General features: G+C 49.7%; 2 protein-coding genes across 2 annotated transcripts; one reads left to right on the forward strand and one right to left on the reverse strand.

Annotated features, from left to right (window-relative positions):
• Positions 1-5,793: 5,793 nt before the first annotated feature.
• LPAR5 (lysophosphatidic acid receptor 5) lies at positions 5,794-18,038 on the reverse strand. The gene is made up of 3 exons (XM_040055749.2): positions 17,990-18,038; positions 17,201-17,435; positions 5,794-11,195 (listed from the first exon to the last, which is right to left on the reverse strand). The coding sequence occupies exon 3, from the start codon at positions 10,890-10,892 to the stop codon at positions 9,753-9,755; it is 1,140 nt and encodes a 379-aa protein (XP_039911683.1). The 5' UTR covers positions 10,893-11,195; positions 17,201-17,435; positions 17,990-18,038; the 3' UTR covers positions 5,794-9,752.
• Positions 18,039-20,196: 2,158 nt separating this feature from the next.
• Positions 20,197-21,973, forward strand: LOC120748263 (protein Wnt-4a-like). Its single transcript, XM_040054384.1, is given in 4 exon segments — positions 20,197-20,264; positions 20,606-20,661; positions 20,818-20,960; positions 21,569-21,973. Coding segments are annotated over 4 exon segments (672 nt in total).
• The last annotated feature ends 414 nt before the right edge of the window (positions 21,974-22,387 follow it).

Consider the following 22,387-nt stretch of genomic DNA (forward strand, 5'->3'; position numbering starts at 1 on the left):
AGGGATATGATAGACCGTCTTGTCTGTGCTGTCCCAGTTGGTAAACAGAGTCCTGAAAACATGGTGTTGCTGGGTTAAACCCTGCCGCTGGATCCCCTGTGCTCCCCCAGCCCGAACTGATACTGGGGTGGGGTTGCCTCAACCCAGGTGCAGCACCAACACTTGGTCCTGAACCCCAGAGTCACAGGGTGTGGGGAAGGCAAGGCTGCCCTGTGGCAGCGAGGCCAGGCTGGCCAGGCTCCAGCCCTGCACTGTGTCCGGGGCTCCTCTCGCACCACTGCCAAGAGCCACGGATACGTGGATTAATCCTGGCGTTCAGGGAGGTGTGAGGAGTATGGGAAATCACTTGATGAGAGGTTCCGTGCAGGTGGAAGTCCCGGAGAAGTGCTGAGGCAGGGTGACCTCAGTCAGGGAATACCATTTGTCCCCATCCCCCTGTGTTTCAACTCCTGACCTGAAGTAGATACTGCAGCAAGAGAGGATGAGCTTGTGAGCCTTGAATTCCACCCCATCCACACTGATGATCACATCACAGAATCTCCCTTCCAGGCGCAGTTCATTGGAGATGCTGCAACTCTTATCGCTCATTTTCCTCTCCATGTTGGAGGACGAATATTCGGTAGATGCCGAGTTATCCCCCACGCTGGAGCCAGAGGCAGTGGATCTTGCTGGGGTGTGTGGAGCACTCTGGTGTTGCCCCCAAACATCCAGCACTGAACCCCCTTGCTGGTTCTGGCTTGTGCCCCATCATGACATCACAGAGATGGAGGTGTGACCCAGGCCCAGCATTCTGTGGTTGCCCCCAGCCTTTGTTTCCCCTACAGCCCGGGTTATGCTGGGTCCCAGACCTGCGCCGTGTTGATGGTGGCTTGGAACAAAACCAGCCATGTGATCGATCCCCTGGCAATCCTTCAGTAATATTTCACTGGGGTGCAACAGCCCCCAAATGTGGGCAGGAACCACTGCTGAAGGGCCTTGTACCACCTGGCCCAGGAGGAAGCCGAGCCACAGTCCAGCCCATGTAAGTGCTGTCACACCCACTGTCCCTGCTGCTTTGTCACTGGAGTCGTGCCAGGGAAGGTTTAGGCTATATATTGGAAATGCTGGGAATTTCTTTTTTCCCGAATGGGCTGTCCAGCCCTGGCGCAGGCTGCCGAGGGCAGTAGTGGTTGTAAGAAATAAATTCCTAAGATATGAGCTCTTAGTTACTGTTAAAAGTTACTGTTCTAAGTTTAATAGTTCATAAGCAAAACCATGTTTGTTTGTACCCCTATTCCCTGCTCTATGCCTGTACTCCCTTTCTGTCGAGCGTCACCGCCTCTGCTCCCAGGAGACTGTGCACCCAAGGCCACATCCATATGCAAATTAAGATCCACTTGGCACAAAAGACCCCCAGGGACGATGAGCCACCAGATAACTGAGGACTGGAAATAACAACTCTAGCCCGGCAAAACGGTACGGAACCTCAGATCATCGACTGGAGCCAGCCCTGTGTCATCACCATGACCCCGGTAGTTCTTGACCAGAAGGACACCCCAAGACTTGGAGCCGATATTGTCTTACCAGGGATTCTCATGAGGACTGAAGCCCCCGTTCTGCCGGGTGGCAAAACTGAACCACCTCCTCCTTCTCGTCGTCCATCGGGAGCAGCGGCGGTGTGCGCGAGCCCTCGAGTTCCCCACCCAGAGCTGTCCTTAATAAAGGCCTTTAGAAAGGAGCTGGTCTCCTGGCGCATTTGTAACACTGAGGAGCTTATTTCTCAGGATCACTAATACCACCCCTGTGCTAAACACAAGCCTGTAGGAAGTGTTTTTAATTTTTTTTAAAAAAATTCTTAACTTGGTGAAGGTTACCCCCTATAGAGGGCTGTGGAAGTCAACCCAAGGACAGAAATAAAAGTGGTGAAAAAGGCAGACACAATCATCTTCATCCCTTGTTTTGGTGTCCTTGGGAAATTGTTGTCCCAGATGAATTACATTTTCGCTGCAGAATCCCTCAGGTTTTTGCAAGAGCAGTTTTTCTTCATACTTGCAGGTTGCATGTCCAGAAAATGGCATGAGGAAGGACAGCATGGAGGGAACAGAGAGCACAGGGTCAGGTTGGAAGAAAGCAAAACAGAGAATTGTATCTGTGACAGGGCTCTCCAAAGCTTCAAAAATAGCTCAAGTGATGAGCCTGACCATTTCCCTTTGAAGCACTGATGTCACCCTGCCTGTGGCAATGATCCACTTACCAGACTGACGATACATTGCTACTGGCAGTTACTCTGAAACTAAAGTCAATAAATACCATTTCTAAATTAAGTAGCCAGAGAATTTTCCTGTTGCTTCTCCTATATTTAATTGTTCCTTGTCCAGTAAGTCACAGTGCCTCACCTATCGCCGTAACATTCTCTCACCATTAGAAAGCACAAAGTGCAGAAAGACAGAATGGCCAATGTCACTTTTTGTCTGTCTTACCCTTTTACTTTCTAAATTTCTCATTCACATTACCTCTAAGATGGCATTTTCCCCTTGGTTACAGCTATAGGGTCTGTGACTAGGTAATAAACTTTATGTAACCAACCGCTAGATCCACTGATGTTTTTCTCTCACTGTGTTTCTTCCTGAGTAATTCCCCACATCACTTCCCTCCTCTGGAAGCAGGACCTTTTGGAGCACTAAGTGTGCTCCTTGCTGGTTCAGGTTACATTCTAGATGTGCAAATAAGGTGACCTGGTCAAGGGGACAACCTCCAGTTCCCAGGCCAACGACAAATGCCTTGCCACCCTTTGCAACCTGACCCCAAACCAGCTGGCGTGCAGCAGCACAGGGTCCTTTCCCTGCCTACAAATTATCACCAATAATTTTGGCAAATGCTAATGAGGCATCATTACTGCAAAATATCTCTCACATGTTTCCCAGTTGCATGTCTCCCATAGCATGTGTGCCACCCCCTGGCTCGGTATCCTGGGCACACAGTGACACTTTCTGCAGCTGCACTGCAGGGACTGCTGTCCCTCAGCTGTAGCAGCATGTTTCCCCAACATTTCTCTCTCTCTCTCTCTCTCTCTCTCTCTCTCTCTTTTTTTTTTTTTTTTTTTTTTTTTAACCTCCCTGTCCCCTCTGAATAGGCTGTAACTGGGGAGTTAAGCACGCTGAAATTATGCAAATCGTCCCACCGGGTTTTTTGTAATGCTAATTATATCAAATGCATGCTCATCAATGAGAACGTCTAATTCCCCTTGCTCATTATCTAGATGTCGCACACTGATATAGAAGCATCTGAAAAAATTAATCTCCTCATAACACAGTGTTTGTGAACCCCTTGCCACCACCTTCACAGCTCCTGCCTCTGCCACAGAACCCCCAGGTCATACTGGGCGCGAACACATGCTCCAAATTTTCCCCAAAACCACCAGTCCTTTGCTCCTTCCTATAGAGGAAGGAAGCCTTATCATGAGGCTTTGGTCTTTGATTCACAGAATTGCTTAGGTCTTGTATTTGTGACTGAAATCAGTGGGAATGACACGATGGATATGGGCTATATAGTACTCCAGAAAGTGGCATCCAAAGTAGTTCAGAACAGACATCTTAGCTAAGTTTCCTGCCTGTAAAATAGTAATAATACCTTAACAGTTAATGGGCCTCCTGAGAATGACATTAATTCAAATTTATGAAGCCATTGGATGCGGGGATGGTAAATACTGCAGAAAAGTGGGAGAAGATCAGGAGCCCTGTTTGCAGAATGGAGTTCACATATGCGTAGTAGATAGCTGATGGATTTGGATACAACATAGGGGAAAAAAAAGGGGGGGGGAAGTAAAACATCTTTTTTTTTTTTTTTTTTTTTTTTTTCCCTTCTCTGACCGATGTTCTTTCTTCATGGTGAACAAAGAAGGGACTTCGAGAGGAAAACAATCTGTCAGCGAAGGACAACCATGGCACCTATGCAGGAGCAGAAAAAAGTCCGGCATTTCCCGACTCAAAGCGCAGGGCAGCGACACCTTCCGAAGGGATGAGCTTTCATTTATTTATCGAAGCGCTCCCTAAATGTGTGCGAGTTCGACGTTCGCCAGGTTCTGATCAGGTAAAACCCTCGGGAAGATCCTGACCCGTGCCACGGGCTACATTACTCCCAGACACTTTTGTCATTCTGTTCTTTACGCCTTACGGGGATGTTACTATCCTGACAACAAAATTAACTCCTTTTCTCCCCTTGCTCCCAGCGAAGAAGCACTCACACATTTACTAGCTTCAGCTTTACAGCTTCTTGCCTTCATTAACACTTGTTTTTTTTCTTTACAAATTGCTTTTCTTCCAAGAGCTGAGAGGAGCTGCGGAGGGGGGCCGGTGCAGAGGGAGCGGATGCCCCGGTCCGTGCCGGGGTTGCCGGGGTCCGTGTGCCCGGGGTCCCTGCGGGGGTCCCGCCGGTGCGGCCCGAGCCGCCGCCGGGGGCCGCTGTTGGCCGCGGAGAGCGCGGGGCGGGCGGGGAGCGGGGCGGGAGCGGGGCGGGAGCGGGGCGGGAGCGGGGCGGGAGCGGGGCGGGAGCGGGGCGGGAGCGGGGCGGGAGCGAAGCCTCCTCCGGCCGCCTCGGCACCGCCTCCCTTACCCCTCTCCCCCGCCCCTTCTCCTTTTTTTTTTTTTTTTTTTTTTTTTTCCCCCCCCCATCATGGTGTTAGAAAACCTCTTTTGTCATCACCTCGAGGTGCAAAGTTTGATCCTCTCCCTCCACCCCTTGCCCTCCTTGGGAGAAAAGTTCTCCCTTGTTCCTTTGTATTTCACGGGCTCGAGTGGAGGGCGGACTGGCCGTGCTTCAGTGGACGGCGTGTGCAGTGCAGGGAGGTTTTACAGCTCCCGTGGAAGCCTTGTCACTGCCACTGTGGAACAGGTGAAAGCAGTGATAGCTATGCCTGACTTTCGTACATGCAGACTCCTAGATAACCTTAAACAAAATCAGCGGTTCTTCGGTGATGTTACACTATTTCTTCTTATTTTGCTTGGGAGCCCTCACTGAGCGCTATCTCGCTGCCCAAGATGCTGTGCAAACCGAACAAAAAAACCCGAATCCACGCCCAAAGATCTCTCCGAGTGTAAGAGCAGAGACAATGAAAACGTGGGAAACAATAAGGAAACCCTGAGCCGGTTTTGGTCAGCAGGATGTACAGCAGCATCAGAGCAGCGGCAGCCTGGCCTCTGCCGAGATGCTGACAGCACTGCAGAACACGCGAGTTTGCATGAAAGGCTTCAAAAGCGACGCACACAATGTGAAGCGTTCGCTGCGCTCAGCCGCAGGATCAAGGACTCTGCAGCTGAAAGGCAAGAAGGGTATGCAAAGCGTAATCCGAGCAAGAACAACTCCGGGAGGGAAAGATAATGAAAAAATGCCTGGGCTGACAGATCAGCATCTAAAACGCAAGGTCAGGCAACCATACAATTATTTAAGTTGGAAGGACCTCTGGAGGACATCCGTTTCAACTCCCCGCGATGGGGGGGAGTGGAAGGCAGGGGGTACCTCCCAAGCTCAAAGCGGGCACAGCTGAAGTTGCTCAGGGCATTTGTAAGACAAAATACGTGTTTTGTTGTAGGGAAACATCTAGTGGTGGGAGGCAAACAGCCAGTACCCAGTGGAAGGAATAAAAACAGTAATAAAAGGAATCTGAAGATAAGGTCTGGCTTGTTCTGGGACTTCTGAAACATCTTTTCAAGCAGACTTACAGAACTCAGAGTATCAGAGGGTTTCTAAAAAGTATAAAACACATTTTAATATTAACGGTCATGATTAACAGGCATAACAATACTTTTATATATCATGCAAGTAGGGAACCATTTCCAGAAGCGTAGGACATATCCATTCTGGAAGCCAAAGGACTTGAAATCCTAATGTATTTGTACATGTTTGCAGATACTGTCTGATCCGTACGGAATAAGTGTTCTGTGCGCCTTTGCCATCTCTCTGACCTTTCACTTGTTTAGTCTTACTTGACGAGGAGACATTTGTTTAATGTTCGCATCTGCAAATGACACAAAGTCAGGGAAGTAGTGAATGGCACCTTTTACCTCTGACATACGTAACAAGAATACTAATTCAAGAATTATCACAGTAGGATGTAGAGGGTCACCTATACAGGCTGAAAAGACTTTGCTAAGTTAATATTCCCATTTAACTTTCCCTTCTTAAATATCATTGCTTCACGTAGCTCCTGTTATTCTAAACACAGGCTTTCAACCTAGAACTTTCAGATTTGTTTGTCTGGCTTTTTTTATACACTGATTAAAAAAAAAAAAAAAAAAAAAAAAAGCCATAAAGCAAGATAAGGATGAATGACTCATTTCACTAAGAGACAGCACATATGTGTGCTGTTCCTTATCACCATGTGATGGAATAAAACAACTCCTGAAGCTTACAAGGCAAAAATGCGGAAGCAGAAACTTAGTTAACACCAGTTCTCTCTGTCAAACATGAAAAATATCCCAAATCCTCTCTACAATCCACAGCAATTACACTTGACTAGACTCCTCAAAACCAAAACAAAACTAATGCAAGCTGAAAATACCCAGAGGACAAAGCACAACAGCCCACAGTGGGCTCACCACTGTCTATATGTAACAATGAAGCAAAGCCTTCAGAAGCCCAAAGTCAGGAACTTTTCTGCTGCGTGTAACACGACCAGCAGCCCTCTTTATTTTTAAACCTGTTGATAAAATTCATTAAGAGATCAACTTTGCAGTTATTTATAATTTAGTCAAAATATTTGAGCTAAAATTTCCTCTGCTGAAGGTGGAATATTTATGAAATCCTCCAGGTAAAAATAGTTCCACTATTTTCAGGAATGAGGCTACAAGAAAAGCTCGTGTTTTCTGATGTGCTTTTTGAGAAGCGGTGTGTAGTGGAGGATACTGTAACTTCAGCCGAGGAGCAGCCTCTTCCGAAGGAGTGGCATCTGCCAGCTGACATTTCATTCATACTTGGCAAGCTTGCCAAGAGAAGGCAGAGCCAGGCTCTGCTCGTAGTGGCCCCGAGAAAGCACAACAGCCATGACTTGCAACAATCCTGGTGAGCATTAGTAAAAGCCTCTCCCCAGGGCACGCTTCAGCCCTGGTGTGGGTACCTCAGGAAGCTGAGGAATTGCCATCCTTGGAGGCGCTCAGAAGACACCTGGACAAGGCTCTGAGAAACCTGAACTGCCTTGGGGTCCCAAGTACATCCTCTCTGCTCCTGGGGCTTTGGATGTATGAGCTTGGGGAGGCAGTGGAGCTGAGAGCAGCCTCTTCCCTCTGAGGACTTTGGGGAGAGTTTCCAGAAAGCTCTGCTGGAGCCTCAGCCAGAACTGACCCCCTGTCCCAGGAGATGCTTTTAGGCTGGTGCTCTTGCCCTTGGCTCCTGAGGACTCTGACCCATGTCTGACCATGCAATCTGTGGATCTAGACCCATGGATAGGCTTCCTGGCTTGACCCAAGACATGCCTTGTCTTGATGGACTCGTCAGGTAATCTCTGGACTGTGGCTCGCCCTGGTTCAAGCCTCCAGACCTGATCCTGATGGTGACTTAAATTCTTACTTTGACCTTGGACCTGCCTCATCACCACAAGCTTGTCTGATGATCTGGATTCTCAGCTGAGCCTGCCTATCTGCCCATACCTGCCTTTGTCCCCTTGCTCAGATGCTTTCCCTTGCTGGCTAAGCCTCTTCCTCTGCCTGCCTTGTTACAATCTCAGCTCTTATATTCCTTTAGGGAGCTGCCAGCCCTTACTGCCCCCACCAACCTGCTGTGAGCAGGCAGTCTCAGTGGAGACCTCCAGAGGTCCCCTCCCACCCAAATCTTCCTGTGAACCTTTAACAGCACTCTAACCATGTTAAAAGGAAAGAAAGATGTAACTTCTCTGGGTAGGGAAGAAAACATAGCTGTGAAGGCATTATGTTGATGCTTAGGTGCGTGGCGTATTAGACTGGGGAAAGGAGAAGGGACCAGAGGGACAGGGACAAGGAAAGGGGTCAAGGAAGGAGGAAGGTGGTGTAAGGTTTGAAAATGGACAGCAGTGCATCTACTGTAATGTCACTCTGTTATCCCATAAATCCCAGAACAAAAGGCAGAAGAGATGCACACAGCTCTGTTTCCTCTCCAGCTGCACTATGTCACAAAGCGATTCATGGCAGTCCTGAGTTTTTAAAACAGAATTATCTACTGCCCTACAAGCCCTCTTCCACCTCTCTCCCTGCCTCTCTTGGGCACCACTAAAAGTTCTTCATCTGCAAATGGATTTCAAGGCTGCTCTGCTGGTGATGCATGGGCTGAGCAAGGGGACAGAGCTGGCTCACCTAGGGCGTATGTCTCACAGGCAGGCTGTGACACAAGGATGCCTCTGTGGAGAGGCTCATCATCTTCTGCAGGTCTTCTTGAAGACCTGCTTTCGCAGTCATCTCTCATAAAAGAGATCATAAAAGGGTCTTCAAGGGAGACTGGAAAAAATGGGTTTAAAACCCGGTATCTCCTAACACAAATCCGTGATGTATTACAATACATTTATTCCCACAGCGGTCATGAGGTAGAAACTTGAAACCAGATTTATTGCTTATTGAGAAGTCTAAAAACTATAAACCCTAGCACTTTGGACTGCATTTCTTGTCACTTTCCCTGACCTTCCCTTTTACATTAAAAAAACCAAAACCACTGTAATGGATCCCCTCCAGAATAGCTTGAGACCTGCTGGAAGCCACAGAGAGGCTGTTTTGCAGTGCAATTGGAAAGGCAACCTTTGGCCATCAGCGGGAGTGAAAAACTGGGCCTTCTGGCACTGCCTGTGTACAGTTGGATCGCACTTCTGGGGAGATTTATAGGGCTTTCACATACAGTGCAGCCTGAAAAAGCATGTACAAACTGTGCAAGCAAATACATTTCACCGCAGCCTCATTCTGTGACATCATTTCTTTTCAACAGTGAAAATCACTCAGACCTGAAATCCATCATCCTATATAGGGGCCAGCAGCAAGAGGGTGCAAAGCACTAACGTCAGCATGAGCTTCTGACACGATGACAATATTGGCATCCTCTCCTTTTTTCCTGGGGCCATTGGAAATGTAGTTTTTTTAAGCGTGCTAGTGTTTCCCAAGCCATTTTGCTTTAGGTAAATGTATAGCCGTTGTGCCACGTGTGTGTGTGTACAGCTGCACATCTGACATACTCCTGAGGATTGTTTTGCTAAGGTCTGTGATTTTCTATACAATTAGGAACCTATTTTCTGCAAGATTACTGAAAACTCAGCTGTTCTCCTTGACCTCAACAAAGCTTGCTAAATGCTTCAGTTCTTTCGGAAAATTAAGATACTCATTTAGGTGTCCTGAGCTGGACCTATGACTCAAATTGAAACATCTGGTCAAAGGCTTTCCTCAGCCACCGCTAGTAAATTCACTCTGTCAGCAGTGAGTACCGTATCCGTGTTCTGACCATCCCCAGAACTGCCTCCGGCTACAGTGCAGACAGGAGCTACTCAGAGAAGAATGGACTCGCTATAGGAATTCATGCTGGCCGGACCTAGACGCGCTAAGTTTGTGTCAAATCCTTGTTCCCCACTGTTTCCTGCACCAAAAGAGTCAGGTATGACCATGTCACTAAGGCACCTCTGTTTATTCAAAGCAACCTTTCATCCTTCAGCTTTGCACCATCACGCTCACTCACAGACAGTCTGCTGTGCTCCCTCAAACAGTCTGCTGTATCCCACGGGCTTGCTGTAGCCATTGCAGGTGTGACTCTGCAATGGTGTGGCCTTCCCGGGCTTAAATTTCCGAGTCCTCGATGGGGCCATTCAGAAATACTGCAGTAGGAAGTGACGGTGAGGATTCATTGGGACGGATAAAGTTTGCAGCTGGGAACAGTTTTACTTTAGACACAGCGTGGTCTCGGGTTGACTTACTCTCCACAATCTGATGCTTAAGCGTTCCCATCTCTGAGTCCCAGGCTTGTCCCCGCCGCAATTTCTTGAAGGTGTTACGGAAACCCTCAGTGCTGAAGTAGTAGATCAGGGGGTCCAGCGTGCAGTTCATGCTGGCCAACATCATCGTTACGATTAACGCTTGGCGCACGGAGGCCTGGGTTTCCTCCTCAACCTTCATCACCCGGGCCTTTATCATCCCATAAACGGCCAGGGTAGTGTTGTAGGGCACAAAGCAGATGATGAAGATGACCAGATTGACCAGGAGGAGACGGACAGTCTTCTGCTGTCGCAGGGTCTTCGTCTGGCTGGTCTGGCAGAGCTCCTGAAAGATCCGAATTGAGCAGTACGTCACAGAGCTGAGAGGCAGGAGAAACCCCAAGATTTCAGCCAGGATTACCAGAGGGAAGAGGTTGTTTTGCCACATGTTGTCGCTAAAGCTTTCAAAGCACAGGTAAATGGTCTGGTTTTTTACTTCGCAGTGGTTTTGCTTGTGGACTATGGCAGTGGGGATGGAGCCCGTGAAGATGACAACCCAGACGATGAAGCAGAGGATCTTGGCCACCTTGGGGCGCCGCAGATGCCGCCAGCGAAGCGGGTGAACAATGGCAACGTAGCGATCCAGGTTGATGCACATGAGGAAGAGGCAGCTACCGTACATGTTGATCTGGAAGACTGAGCCCGAGACCTGGCACAGGATGCTGCCAAAGGGCCAGTGGTGGTTGGAATAGTAGTAGAGTCGCAGGGGCAGAGGAAGCGTGAAGCTGAGGTCGCTTATGGCCAGGTTCAACATGTAGATCATCACTACAGACTTCAGGCGCAGGTATCGGATGAATATCCACAGGGCTACCACGTTGAGTATCAGACCTGTGATGAATATCAGGGTGTAGCCAGGCATGAGCAGGTGGTGGTTGAAGGTGTAATCCTTGCACGTCTGAGACGTATTGGACGTATTGGATGTGCTGGACGCTGACATGCCCAGCATGGATCAGGGGATGGTCTCGCTGAGATGGCCGAGCCTGTTGATGGGCTAAGGAGGCACAAAGAAGGGCGCTGAGGGAAGTCGTTCCCCTCTGAGAAGCCACGGGCAGGTCATTCCTGTCATCTGCAGCTGGCAGGTAGATGGGCAAGATCTCTCTTGGCTGGAACTGCTTTGGATTGCCGGTCTGTGGCCATCTGGCAGGGATGGTAATGTGGAGTCTGCTTCTGCTCCCAGTTCAGCAATTCTTTCCAGTGGCTATGAGGTGATAAGGTGATGCAGGATCATTGCCAGCTGTCAGTACAATTCCTGGTCAGAGCGGAAGACCAAAACAGAAGAGTTTAAGTTAGAGGAGGAAATCTCTTGAAATGTTAAAATCCCACCGTGGTGGCTTCTGCAGCAAGAACTCAAAAAGAAACCAAAATACGAGGGAAAATGGACAAATAGAAAAGTGAGTGGCACTCTACTTTACTTTACTTTACTTTACTTTACTTTACTTTACTCACTGGCAGAAGAAGACAGTTGTACAGAATCATTTATCACTCAGAAGATGCACTTTGCTTTGATCAATACTGAGAACACATGAATACGAGAAAGGGACACCACAAGCACACAGGGAAAGTAGTTGAGACGGCTCCAGAGAAAGAGAAAGAATAAGAAGAGAGCAGTGTTTTGAAGGAAAAATGCTGACTGGAAGGAACTTTAAATAAAAATGACATAGTAACGTTCTGTATCAGAGAAAAAGGACTTTGTACAACCATTTCAGATAAAAAAAAATTACAGTACAGTTAGACCTGACTCCACCCAAGCTCCTTTGCTTACGTAAAACAACACACACAAACCTCAGTTCCAGTGACTTTGAGTTCCTTATGTTTCTTACATTCACACAGCTCCTTTGGTGTCCTTACTTGCATGGGGCCAGTGGTGCTTATTTGGATGTTATGTCCTCATTCTGCTGCTTATAACACCCTAAAACTTGAAGCAGCCCTTGTCCCAGAAACACAGAGCAGCACAGCCATGGAGGGGAGCACAATAAAAAAAGAAGTCCTGTGGGATTCATGTGGATAAACATGAGTTCAAAGCAGTGTGAGGCTGGTAACCACTCTAGGTACCAACAAGCAGCACTGTCCAAACAATGATCAGCTGGAGTGAGCCCAGTGGAAGGCCACCAAAATGGTCTGGAGGCTGGAGCACTTGCACCGCGAGGAGATGCTGAGGGAACTGATCTTCTTCAGCAGCTGGACAAGAGAAAGCTCCAGATGATATAATAGCAGCAGTGGGATTTGCATGGCAATGCTGTGGTAGCTGGGAGGGCTATAGATGTGGTTCTGTGAGAGTGTGACAGAAATTCCCTGTGTGTCTGATACAGCCAGTGCCAGGAGGGACCAGCCACTGGCAAGGCTGAGCCCATCAGTGATGGTGGTAGCACCATGGGGTAAGGAAAAGGAAAAGGAAAATTAAAAGGAAAAAGTTACTGTGAGACAGCAATTGCAGGCAGAGAAGGGAAGTGAGAATATGGGATAGAAACAGCCCTGCAGACACCAAGGTCAGTGAAGAAGGAGAATGAGGTGCTCCAGGCATGGGAGCAAAGATTCTCCTGTTGCCCCTGGAGAAGACCATGGTGAACCCATGTTGGAGCACTCTGTTCCTGAAGGACTGTACCCTGTGGAAGGACTCACACTGGAGCAGGGATTGGTGTGACCCAGCTCCCCACAGCTGATTGCAGGGGTCAAAACAGGGACTCCCTCATAAGAGTCCATGTAGATTGTGATTTACTTCAAAAGGAAAGTAGAATTTTCTGCCCAGAGAATATCTTTACACGAGGTTGATACTACTCAGCAACTTGACAGGCCTGTCAGACCTTCTGGATGGCATTGGGTGGCAATGCACAGATCCAGGGAGAATCTGCTGCAGACATAAGTGTGTGCTGACCTCATAGAGAGGAAGAGAGTCATTCTGGTAACAATATATTAAACAATGGAAGTGGAAACCCAATAACATAAGAGTGCAGGCAGCTACCAGCTTGCCCATCCTTTTGTATTTTTGTGCAGGTCCATCACCAAAACAGGTTTCTTAGAGAAACTTCTACTGGTTTATCAAACTACATCTGAGTGGATTCTACCCTTCCTGGTGGATGAATACTTCGCATGAAGTCTTGTGCAAGTTTGGAGTATAAGATAAGCTGACAAGGCAAAAGTGCAAGAATGTTGTTGGTTTCAAGTGAAATGTTTCATGCTTAAAAAAATGTCAAGGAGAAGCATCACCAATGGTCAGAGGAGGCGATTGTCCTGCTCGCTTTGCAGTGGTGCAGCCTCACCTCGAGTCCTGTGTGCAGTTTCGGGCAATATAAAAAAGACATTGAGCTATTAGAGAGTGTACAAAGGAGGCCCATGAGGCTGGTGAAGGACCCTGAGGGGAAACTGTGTGAGAAGCAGCTGAGGTTACTTGTTCTGTTCAGCCTGGAGAAGAGGAGATTGAGGGGAAACCTCATTGTGGTCTACAACTGCCTGGTGAGGGGAAGAGAAGGGGCAGGCACAGATCTCTTCTCCATGCTGACCAGTGACAGGGCTCAAGGGAATGGCCTGAGGCTGAGTCAGGGGAGGTTTAGGTTGGATATTAGAAGGTTCTTTACCCAGAGGGTGGCTGGGCACTGGCACAGACCCCTCAGGGCAGTGGTCACAGCACCGAGCCTGACAGAGTTCAAGAAGTGTTTGGACAATGCTCTCACGCACAGGGTATGATTCTTGGGATGTCCTGTGAAGGCCAGGAGCTGGACTTTGATGATCCTTGATGATCCTGATGGGTCCCTTCCCACTCAGTATATTTTGTGATTCTATAATTCTAGGAGAACATGTCAGCTTTTGCTAGACCCAAAACCCTACAATGAATGGCAGACTGAACAGACTGGTCAGACTTTTATCTTGATGGAAACAAAGTTATTGAGATTGTGACTTAGTGAGTGACCATGACCTGCTGTAACACATGAACTCAGACCAGCCAGATGTCAGGTGAAAAGGACTTATCTCTACGGACAGCGTGTTTTTCTCAAGCTTTCCAGAGGTATTCAATTAACAGATCTAGAGAATATAATATGTAAGCACAGTCCATGCTGTGTCAGGCTTTCTACCACTAATATTCCATCTCAAATTCTGGATGGTGAAAGGATTATGTTAAGAACAGTACAATCACATAGTTACACTGCCTCAATTTGTCTTCCTGCTTCCAGCATAAATTGTAGCCAAGGAATTTCTTGAGCCACAGGTGACCTAGTTGTATTCAGTAGTCCTCAGGGAACTTTTATTTCATTGGTTTCTTTTCAGTAGTTTTTTTGAGTTGATGTAAAATTTACTCATCTATATTATCCAGTGCCAGGAGTGCCAAGGGGTTCCACAGCTTACTTGTGCCTCAGGTAAAGAATCACTTCCATATACCCATCTCTGATTCATTATCTGCTAGATTCAATTCTTAGCTTTAGTGCTGGAACAGACAGAGCAAAACCCATCCCTATTCACCTCCACTTCATGGCTGATAATATAAACCTCCACCATATTCCCACTCAGAAACCTTTTGTTTTTCCCTTTTTTTTTTTTTTTAGGCTAAAGGGTCCTTGTCTTCATAGTTTTCCCTTGTAGAGAAGCTGTTCTGTACTTTTGAATGTCCTTGTTGCCCTTCTCAGCACCTTTCCACTTCAGCTACAGCCTTTGTGAGCCCTGTGCTGGGGTGCTGGAAACACGCAGTGCTGATGATATGGATGCACTGAGCTGCGTAGGTGTAGATCTCATTTGCAAGTGGTAATGGCCAGTTCAGTTTGCTTTTTCCCATCACTTCACCAGATAAAGTTTCAGCTGTTAGTTTAAATCCAGTCAATCACACTTCTCTTAAGCTCTGCAGTTCTTCGCGGCCAAACCTCGTCTTTTTAAACTTGAATAACTTTATGTCTCCAACAGATCCGTTATTTTATTATTCATCCCTCATGAATAAGTCAAACAGTCTAAGACCCAGCACAGGTGTCTGACAACTCCACTGAGAAAAACAACCATCTACCTTCATTCTCTGTCCCTTCTTTTAGGCACTTTTTATCCAGGTAGGAACATTTTCTTCAATTTTTTTTTTTTTAAGTGCCATTGGTGAGACCGCCTTTGAAAGCCTTCTGGAAATCCACATGGGCCGCTGTTCACATGCTTATTGAGCCCTTTAAGGAAGAACTGTGGGAACAGCATCCCTTTATAAAAGCCGTGATGACTTTTCCCCAGTAATTAGATGTGACTGCATGCCAATTGATTTTTTCCTTTATTATAGCTTCTACTAATTTGTTCAGCAAAACCATCAAGCTCCCTGGTCTGAAACCCCCCAAGAGCCTTTTCTTAAATTGAGTATGCCTTTAAGAGCTGTTTTAAGCAAAGGTTTCTATAGCACAATTAGTCACGTCTTCCACCCTTCAGTTATTTTCGGACCCCTGGGGTGGGAGCCATGTCGTTTTAGACACTGTTTAGTTCATCTTGCTGCTCTCTGCTTGATCCTGCTACTGTTTTGACCAGAGACAGTCCTTTTATGAACTTCCCATAAAGGGATTTTCTGCTGTGGAAGTCCCCCAGACTTTCATGACATGAATACCAGTGAAAGAAACCTGTTCATTATTTTTTCCACCATCACGTTTTCTTTCTTTTCTGAGTGGTCTTGCCCTACATACTCTAGCCTTTCAACCTTCAAGACACTGAACAGCACAGTTCTAAACTGGCAGCAGAGATCATCCGGAGCTGAAAACAGATTGGGGTTTTTGAGGGGATTTTTTTTTTTCGTGGGTAGATGGAAACACAGAAGAAAGAGTCTGATATGGTGTTGGTATGGAAGCTAAGCTGATAGTCTCAGACTTGCCATAACAGATACTGTGACCAAGACCTGAAATGAGATGTATGCACATACAGTCATTGGAAAGATGAAGTTGTGGGTGCGGAGAGTTTCTCCAGTGAGCTTTGAAGGTCCTGCTTTGACTGTGCCTCTCTAAAAAGGAAAGCTATGGGTAGGTAAAGCAGGCTGGCAGCAGGAGACTGATTATCCTTAACATCTGAGACTCAAAAGGCATGCTCCTTGTGGCTGCCTCTAAAAAACCCCAAGTACTCACTGCTCTGCACAAAAGCTGCCAAGAGATCTCAAGCCACCAGCTGTGTAAGGAGTCAGTGGTACCACAGCTGAATAATCCCCCTCCTCACAACAAGATGCTCTCTTTAAATCCTGAGGACACTTTCTGTTTGGAGACTGACCTTATGTGTCCTAGGAGGTGGAGGAAGCATTTTTTTCCCTCTTCAGTTTGAGCCCCTGAATACCATCAACTGCCAAGACTGTGACTTGCAAAATCCATGGGATTTTGACTTTTTTCTTTTGGGGGGTGAGAAGCCCTAAATGTACTTGCATACAGGGGGCAGAACAGGCAGGCATGCCCTGAGATGGGATGTGTGCCTGGCATCTTGCTGCCCGGTCCTGGGAATCCTCTCTCTCCTGGCACTGTCTTACTAGTCCTGCCTCCAAGCACTACAAAAATGATGAAGAATCTGAGTATGGGGCTGAGAAGTGAGGTGGAAAAAGAAAGCTGGAAAAATACTGATGAGCATGCTGCAGGGTAAGCATTTCTGTTTGTGGCTTGTCAATAAAACCATGGGGAGTTTTGGGGCTGCTGTGAGAATGCAGAGAGCGAATGTGGCATCGGGGCGCAGAACTTAAAACACAAACTGCATGAGCACGCTTACTTAATTTGAAACCAAAGAGGAGACAACAAAAATGTGTCAAACCTTAGAAAATGCACCCGATTTTACTCTAGAGATCAGAGATATATATTTTTTTAATAAATGTGGGTGCTTTTTCTGCTTAAGAAATTAGATTTTTGTGATGATTAGAACCTTGAAGACATTCAAGAATTAGGATAGCTTGTTTTTAAAGAGAGATACATGATACAAAAGCTGAGACCTCAGTATTAACTCAAGAGGTTTGAGCACACTGCTATTGCCTCGTCCTTAGAGATGCTGCCCCTCTTCTTCTCATGAGAGTCCCATAGAAGAGGGCTCCCATGGTGGGCACCTTGGCAAGTAAGCTCTGCAGGCTGCCTGTGCTTTTAGTATCACAGGATCCCAAAGAAAGCCGCAGTTTGAATAAACACAGAGATGTGCCTCGCACCTCTAGCTCCACGGGGCAGCTGAAGAGGGGCAGATGTGCCCCAGTGCCCCGCGGCCAGGCCTGGCAGGTTGTGCACGGCAGCTCACGGGGAGCGGTGCCCAGGGTGCCAGACCGTCCGGCTCTCCAGATGTTCCCGTCTGCCTTACCTCACTGCTGGAGAAGAGCCAAGCGTGGATGCCAGCTCGCTGCTTGCTGATTGCTCCCACTGCAGAGGTCTCGATCCGGGCACCAAACCCGCAAAGCAGCTCGGATCGAAACAGAACCAGGCAGGCTCTTCATCCAAATCACAGCTGTCCCCTACGGCGCTACGGCTGATTCTACATCTGGCATGCTGCAGTTTGACTCTTCTTCTTTCTCACTTCCTGATGCACTTCTGCCTGGCTACAAAGCATGAACTTTGTTATCAAAAGCTGATAAGCTAAGCCACGTCCTACAACAGTAAATGCAATCATGGACGAAGTAGTACCCAGGTGTCCTTGCAACTGAGGAGACCTGCCCTGGGTCATAGTGCCAAATACTTTCTTGTCTTGCTAACTCAGCTACCCCCAGGAATGACAGAGGGAAAGTAAAACATCCCTCTCCCCAAAACACTGCTAAACAGGAGGTAGAAGTGAAATACAGGAAGTGAGAGCAAAGTTGATTTAATTGCTAGCCCGCACAAAGACTCGGAGTCCTGTCACTCCCATGGGCGAGGGGGCTTTGGGATTGAACTGCCTGGGAGCCCAGCTGTGCACCGCTGGCATGTGGCAGGGTCCCAAAAAGAAGCAGGCTCCGAAGAGGTGTCACTGTCTGTGGCGAGCAAAGGCATGTTTGCCACGAACCTCGGTCCCTGGCGTTCAAGGCTAGGGAGGCACAGTGCTATGAAAGTACAAGGGCTGATTTACCAGGAGGTCTGTGACCTGGCACTGCCACGTGTAGCCGGGAAGGGAGCTGACCTTGTGCAGAGCCCATCTGGCACTCTGTCGCTTCGAGTCCAATTTCTGCTGTGCCAGTCTCAGCACACCTGGAAGAAGACACGAGTCATGGCGACACTCCTAATCCCTCTGCCGTCCTGTCCCAAGAGCAGCTGCCCTGGGGAGTTGCTGTGGGCTCCCTTTCCCTGCAGCCCTTGCCTGCTGGTGTTTGATTTTCTCGCTTCCTGCCTCCCTTGTTCTGCTGTTACTGACTCCTCATTCAGGGAATGACACACCGAGGGATATATGTTCCTGCTGCTCATAAATCCTCGGAGGGCACAATAGCACCCGAACCACTGAGCTCGCCCTGCTTCTTTTCAGTGCCTCTCTTTTTTTAACCAGAGCCTTTTTTTTTCACTTGCTAGTTGCTGGGGTCTTTGTTCTCACGGCTTTTTGTGTCTCTTCAGTTCCCGTCAAGGCGCTGCTGCTGATAAAAGCTTGCAGATATGCCACACGGGGGGTGTCCTTTGCCTAAGGAGTGTCTGACACATTCTGTAGGAACTTCCCCCTCCCCTGCAGCCCTCACCCCTCGCACGCATGAGCACACACCTGGCTGAGCCCGGCGGTCCTGGCTTTTCCGTGTGTGAGAAGACAAGGACACAGTGGCACCCAGCCCATGAGCCCCACAGCATCCTCACCCGGCCAAGTTCACTCACCTCCCCGGATCTCGGTGCATCAGCCCACGAACTCTGTGTCCCCTCCCCCGGGTGGGCTCACACGTGTGCCCCTCGCTGTCTCTTGGAGGCACAGCTCGTGGGGGAAGAGCAGCTCAACCCCTGGCGTTTCCTCACCGCTGTCTGAGTGAGCAGCAGGTAAGACCAGATTACTGGGGTGTGTGTTGGAGGCTACACCCTGATGCTGCAGATCCCAACATGCCTGCCACCCCGGAGTGCTGGCTCCAGAAAGCAGGAGCAAGGACCCAACAGGAGGAGGGATGCAGGGAGCTGGGAAGGCAAGGAGAGAAATGCACACTACGAGAGAGAGGCTGCTCAGGTCTGAGAGGATGACTGATAAACCACAGTGCTCTTCAGACCTCTTTGTGCAGCAAAATGTGGGAGAGCAGATCAAAGGGGTGAATCCCTTTATGGAAGAAGCACCGCAGGCCCAGAACAGCCCTGCTTCACTTTCTGAATGATTCAGACAGGAAAAGCAGAAACCTGTGGCTGAGGAGGAGTTTGACCTTCCAAGGCGGTGGGAAGAGCTGGCACTTCCCACGTTGGGGGAACGGCAGTCTTTTGTCCCGGGACATTTCAGCTCCCTGGTCACACAGCCCACATTCTCCTGGGCTCCCAGGGGCTCTTAGGAAAGGGGTACCCAATGAGAAGGGGGGCAGCCACACCATTATGCCTCCTAGGAGAAGGACAAGGATCGATCTTGGGAAAGGACAGTCCATGGGGAAGAAAATGAGGGAGATGAAGGGAGAACTGCCAGGGAAAGAGTTAAGAGAGCCACGGAGCAGCTGGGCTGTGTCTGTTTGTTGTAGCTATGGGGGCTACAGGGTAGAAAAGAAGAATCTCCAGCCTGGAGGAGGCAGATGAGGGAGTGTCTTCAAGAACAGTGGATGTGGGTGAGGGAGGCAGCAGGTCTTCCCCTCTCTGCTCCCATAAGCTGTCACTGCAGGGAAACTCTGTCTCCCCAGAGGGCTCGGTGACAAAGTGTTGACAAGCTGGTGGGTCTGGCAACAGCTGCTTGCTGCCCTCTTCTTTGTGTGGAAGGCTCTGTCTGCTGCTGAGCAGGTCTTGGGCTGCTTCCTGCTGAAGAAGTGACTGAACTATGGAGGAAGACAACCACATCATCTCCCGACAGGATGGCACAGGCCACGGGAGTGACACCGATGCTGTCCCCATCCATGTGAGCTCCCTGTGACAGATGCCCACCCCAGAGCCCTAGCTCAGAGCTCTCTCACCATGCTGCCCAAGCTGTAGCACTGATGTGCACGACCTTGCATGGGCAACCCAGCAGGGTTCTGCAGGCTACAGGGTCTACAAGGTCTACAAGGGTCTCTGATGCTGGCAGGCACACCTGGACAGCCCACGGTCACTGCCCAGGGCTGGGGCTACCCCTGCTTTGCAGTGCTGGGCTGGAGCTGCTGTGAAAGCCACTGTTGGGCAGAGGCTGTGGGAAGTCACAGGAAGGGATTCAGGCAGCTGCTGTGCTGGGGTTGAAGGTGGTGAAGTTTTGCCACAGAGATGATGGAGCTTGTGTGGCTGTATGTGATGCTGATCCACGTGCAGCACGTCGCTGCCGTGACCTGGCTGTAAGTATGCTTTGTACTTGTATTGTCTGGGTTGGAAAGCCACCTAGGGAGGTGCTGTCTCCAAAGAAAATAGGGTGAGAACAGGGTGGAAGAAGGAATCTGGGCAACCAAAAAGCAGAAGGGGCATGTCTGGGAGCATGGAGGGAGAGGGATGGTAAGGCTGAAGAGGTGCAGACCAGAATGGGCAGCAAGAATGTCCAATTCACAGACAACATGGCCACAGCCCCTTCCCTGCCCCATTTCTGCTCTAAGATATGGCTAGAGAGGGTTAGTCCTGCAGAGGTAAGGCCCTGGCTCTAGGCCATCTGCATCTAGGTCAGTGCTGTGTCCCGTGCCTGCAGCCGCAGGGAGCTGCACAAGTGCGGCTGCAACCACAACCGAGGAGTCAGCCCTGAAGGTGAAGGGAGAAGTGGGTGGCAGGGAGCAAGTGGGAGAGGGGAAGGTCCAAGGGGGAGACAGACCGGGAAAGGAGACACTTTCATCCTCCACAGGTCTTTGGGAGATCCTCTCAGGGCTCCTCTTTCCTTGTCTCAAGGCTGCTTTCCCCCAGCAGGTTTCCAGTGGTCAGGCTGCTCTGATAACCTGCCTTAGGGGATTGCCTTCCCTCTGGCCTTTGTGGACAGCCCTGAGAGGAGCCGCGGTGTTTCCTCCAGCCGAGCACTCATCAACCTGCACAGCGATGAGGCTGGGAGGGAGGTAAGGGTACGGACAAGGGCTGGGAGCAAGCCTGGCTGCAGGGGCTTCTCCCTGGCTCGGCAGAGCTCAGTCCAGCCCCCACATCCCAACAGACGCTCCAGGGCAGCCACGTGCTCCCAGAGGAGTCTGCATCCTGCTGCCTTTCCTAGCCCAGCACTGTGCTGATTACCCTGAGCTGGCTCACGCCTGTGTGGAGGGGGTCCCAGCCTCCCCCCCCCCACTTCTGTGCAGTCTCCTTTGCCTCACAGACCCCACCTATGATTTAGGAAATAATTTACTCTGTTCTGCTCTGAAGGGCTTCCCTGCCCCCCAGCCTCTCTTCAATATAGAAAGACATCTGCAGGGGCCGCAGTCAGATCTGGTTCCCTGAACATCCTTCACCTCTGTCCGGATCTGTTCCCCTCCCCACAGCCCCACAGGTCAGAACAGTTCCCCATCCCTCTCTCTGCCTCGGGGATTTATCTTACAGACCCAAACCATCTTGTTTCCCACAGAGTGGGTCTCCTGTTCGCATTGGCCGGGCTTTAAAACACACTTTTGCCCTTCTTCTTCCCTTCCCCTCCCCTGATCTCCAGCCCCATGGGTGGAGTGTTGGAGGAACGTGGGAGGTGTTGGGAAGGCTGTCCCTGGGCTCTCCTGGCCATATGAAGGTGGAGTGCAAGTGCCATGGTGTGTCGGGCTCCTGCTGGAAGGTCACGCCTTCCTTCCGCCAGGTGGGCAGCGTCCTCAAGGAAAAGTTTGAGGGGGCAACAGAGCTTTACCCGAAGCGGGTCGGTTCCCGCAAGCTCCTGGTGCCCGAGAGCTCTCTCTTCAAGCCCTGCACGGCTCCTGGTCCAGTCTACCTGCGAGCCAGCCCGGACTTCTGCCACCGGGACCCTGGGCCCGGCATCCTGGGCGCCTCCGGCTGCCAGCGCCAGCGGACACCGCCGGGCACGGCCGCCTGTAGCTGCTGGTGCTGCTCCATCGAGTGCAAGCAGCGCCGGCACCTCGTGGAGGGGCACAGGCGCCGCTGAGGGCACGGCAGAGCCGCAGGGCAGGTGGCCGGCGGTGCCATCAGCTCCTGTGTGCGCCCCACGCAGCGCCCTCCCGCCAGCCGCGGTGGGCCGCTGAGGTTTGAATTATTTTTCTGGTTGGAGGACACAGGAAAAATAAACCACTAAACTTGAGAAAAAAACCCAGCCGCAGTGGAAAGCGAAGGGCGCACAAAAGCTTCTCGCTCGCGTGCTGCATTTGGGACCTGGAGAGTCCCTGTCTCCGGTCCCTCCCCTGTCTCTGGACATGGAAGAAACGCCTTCTCCAGTGCTCAGCTGTTCCTTTGGCTGCAGAAATGCTTCCAAGAGGAGTTCCAGCAGCTGCCACAGTGAGGCTCCCCTCATTCAGTCTGACCTCGGTGCCAGGGAATGTTACGGAACAAAGCATCCTAAGCG

This window comes from Hirundo rustica, chromosome 2, assembly GCF_015227805.2.
Source record: "Hirundo rustica isolate bHirRus1 chromosome 2, bHirRus1.pri.v3, whole genome shotgun sequence".
NCBI classification, from domain to species: Eukaryota; Metazoa; Chordata; class Aves; order Passeriformes; family Hirundinidae; genus Hirundo; species Hirundo rustica.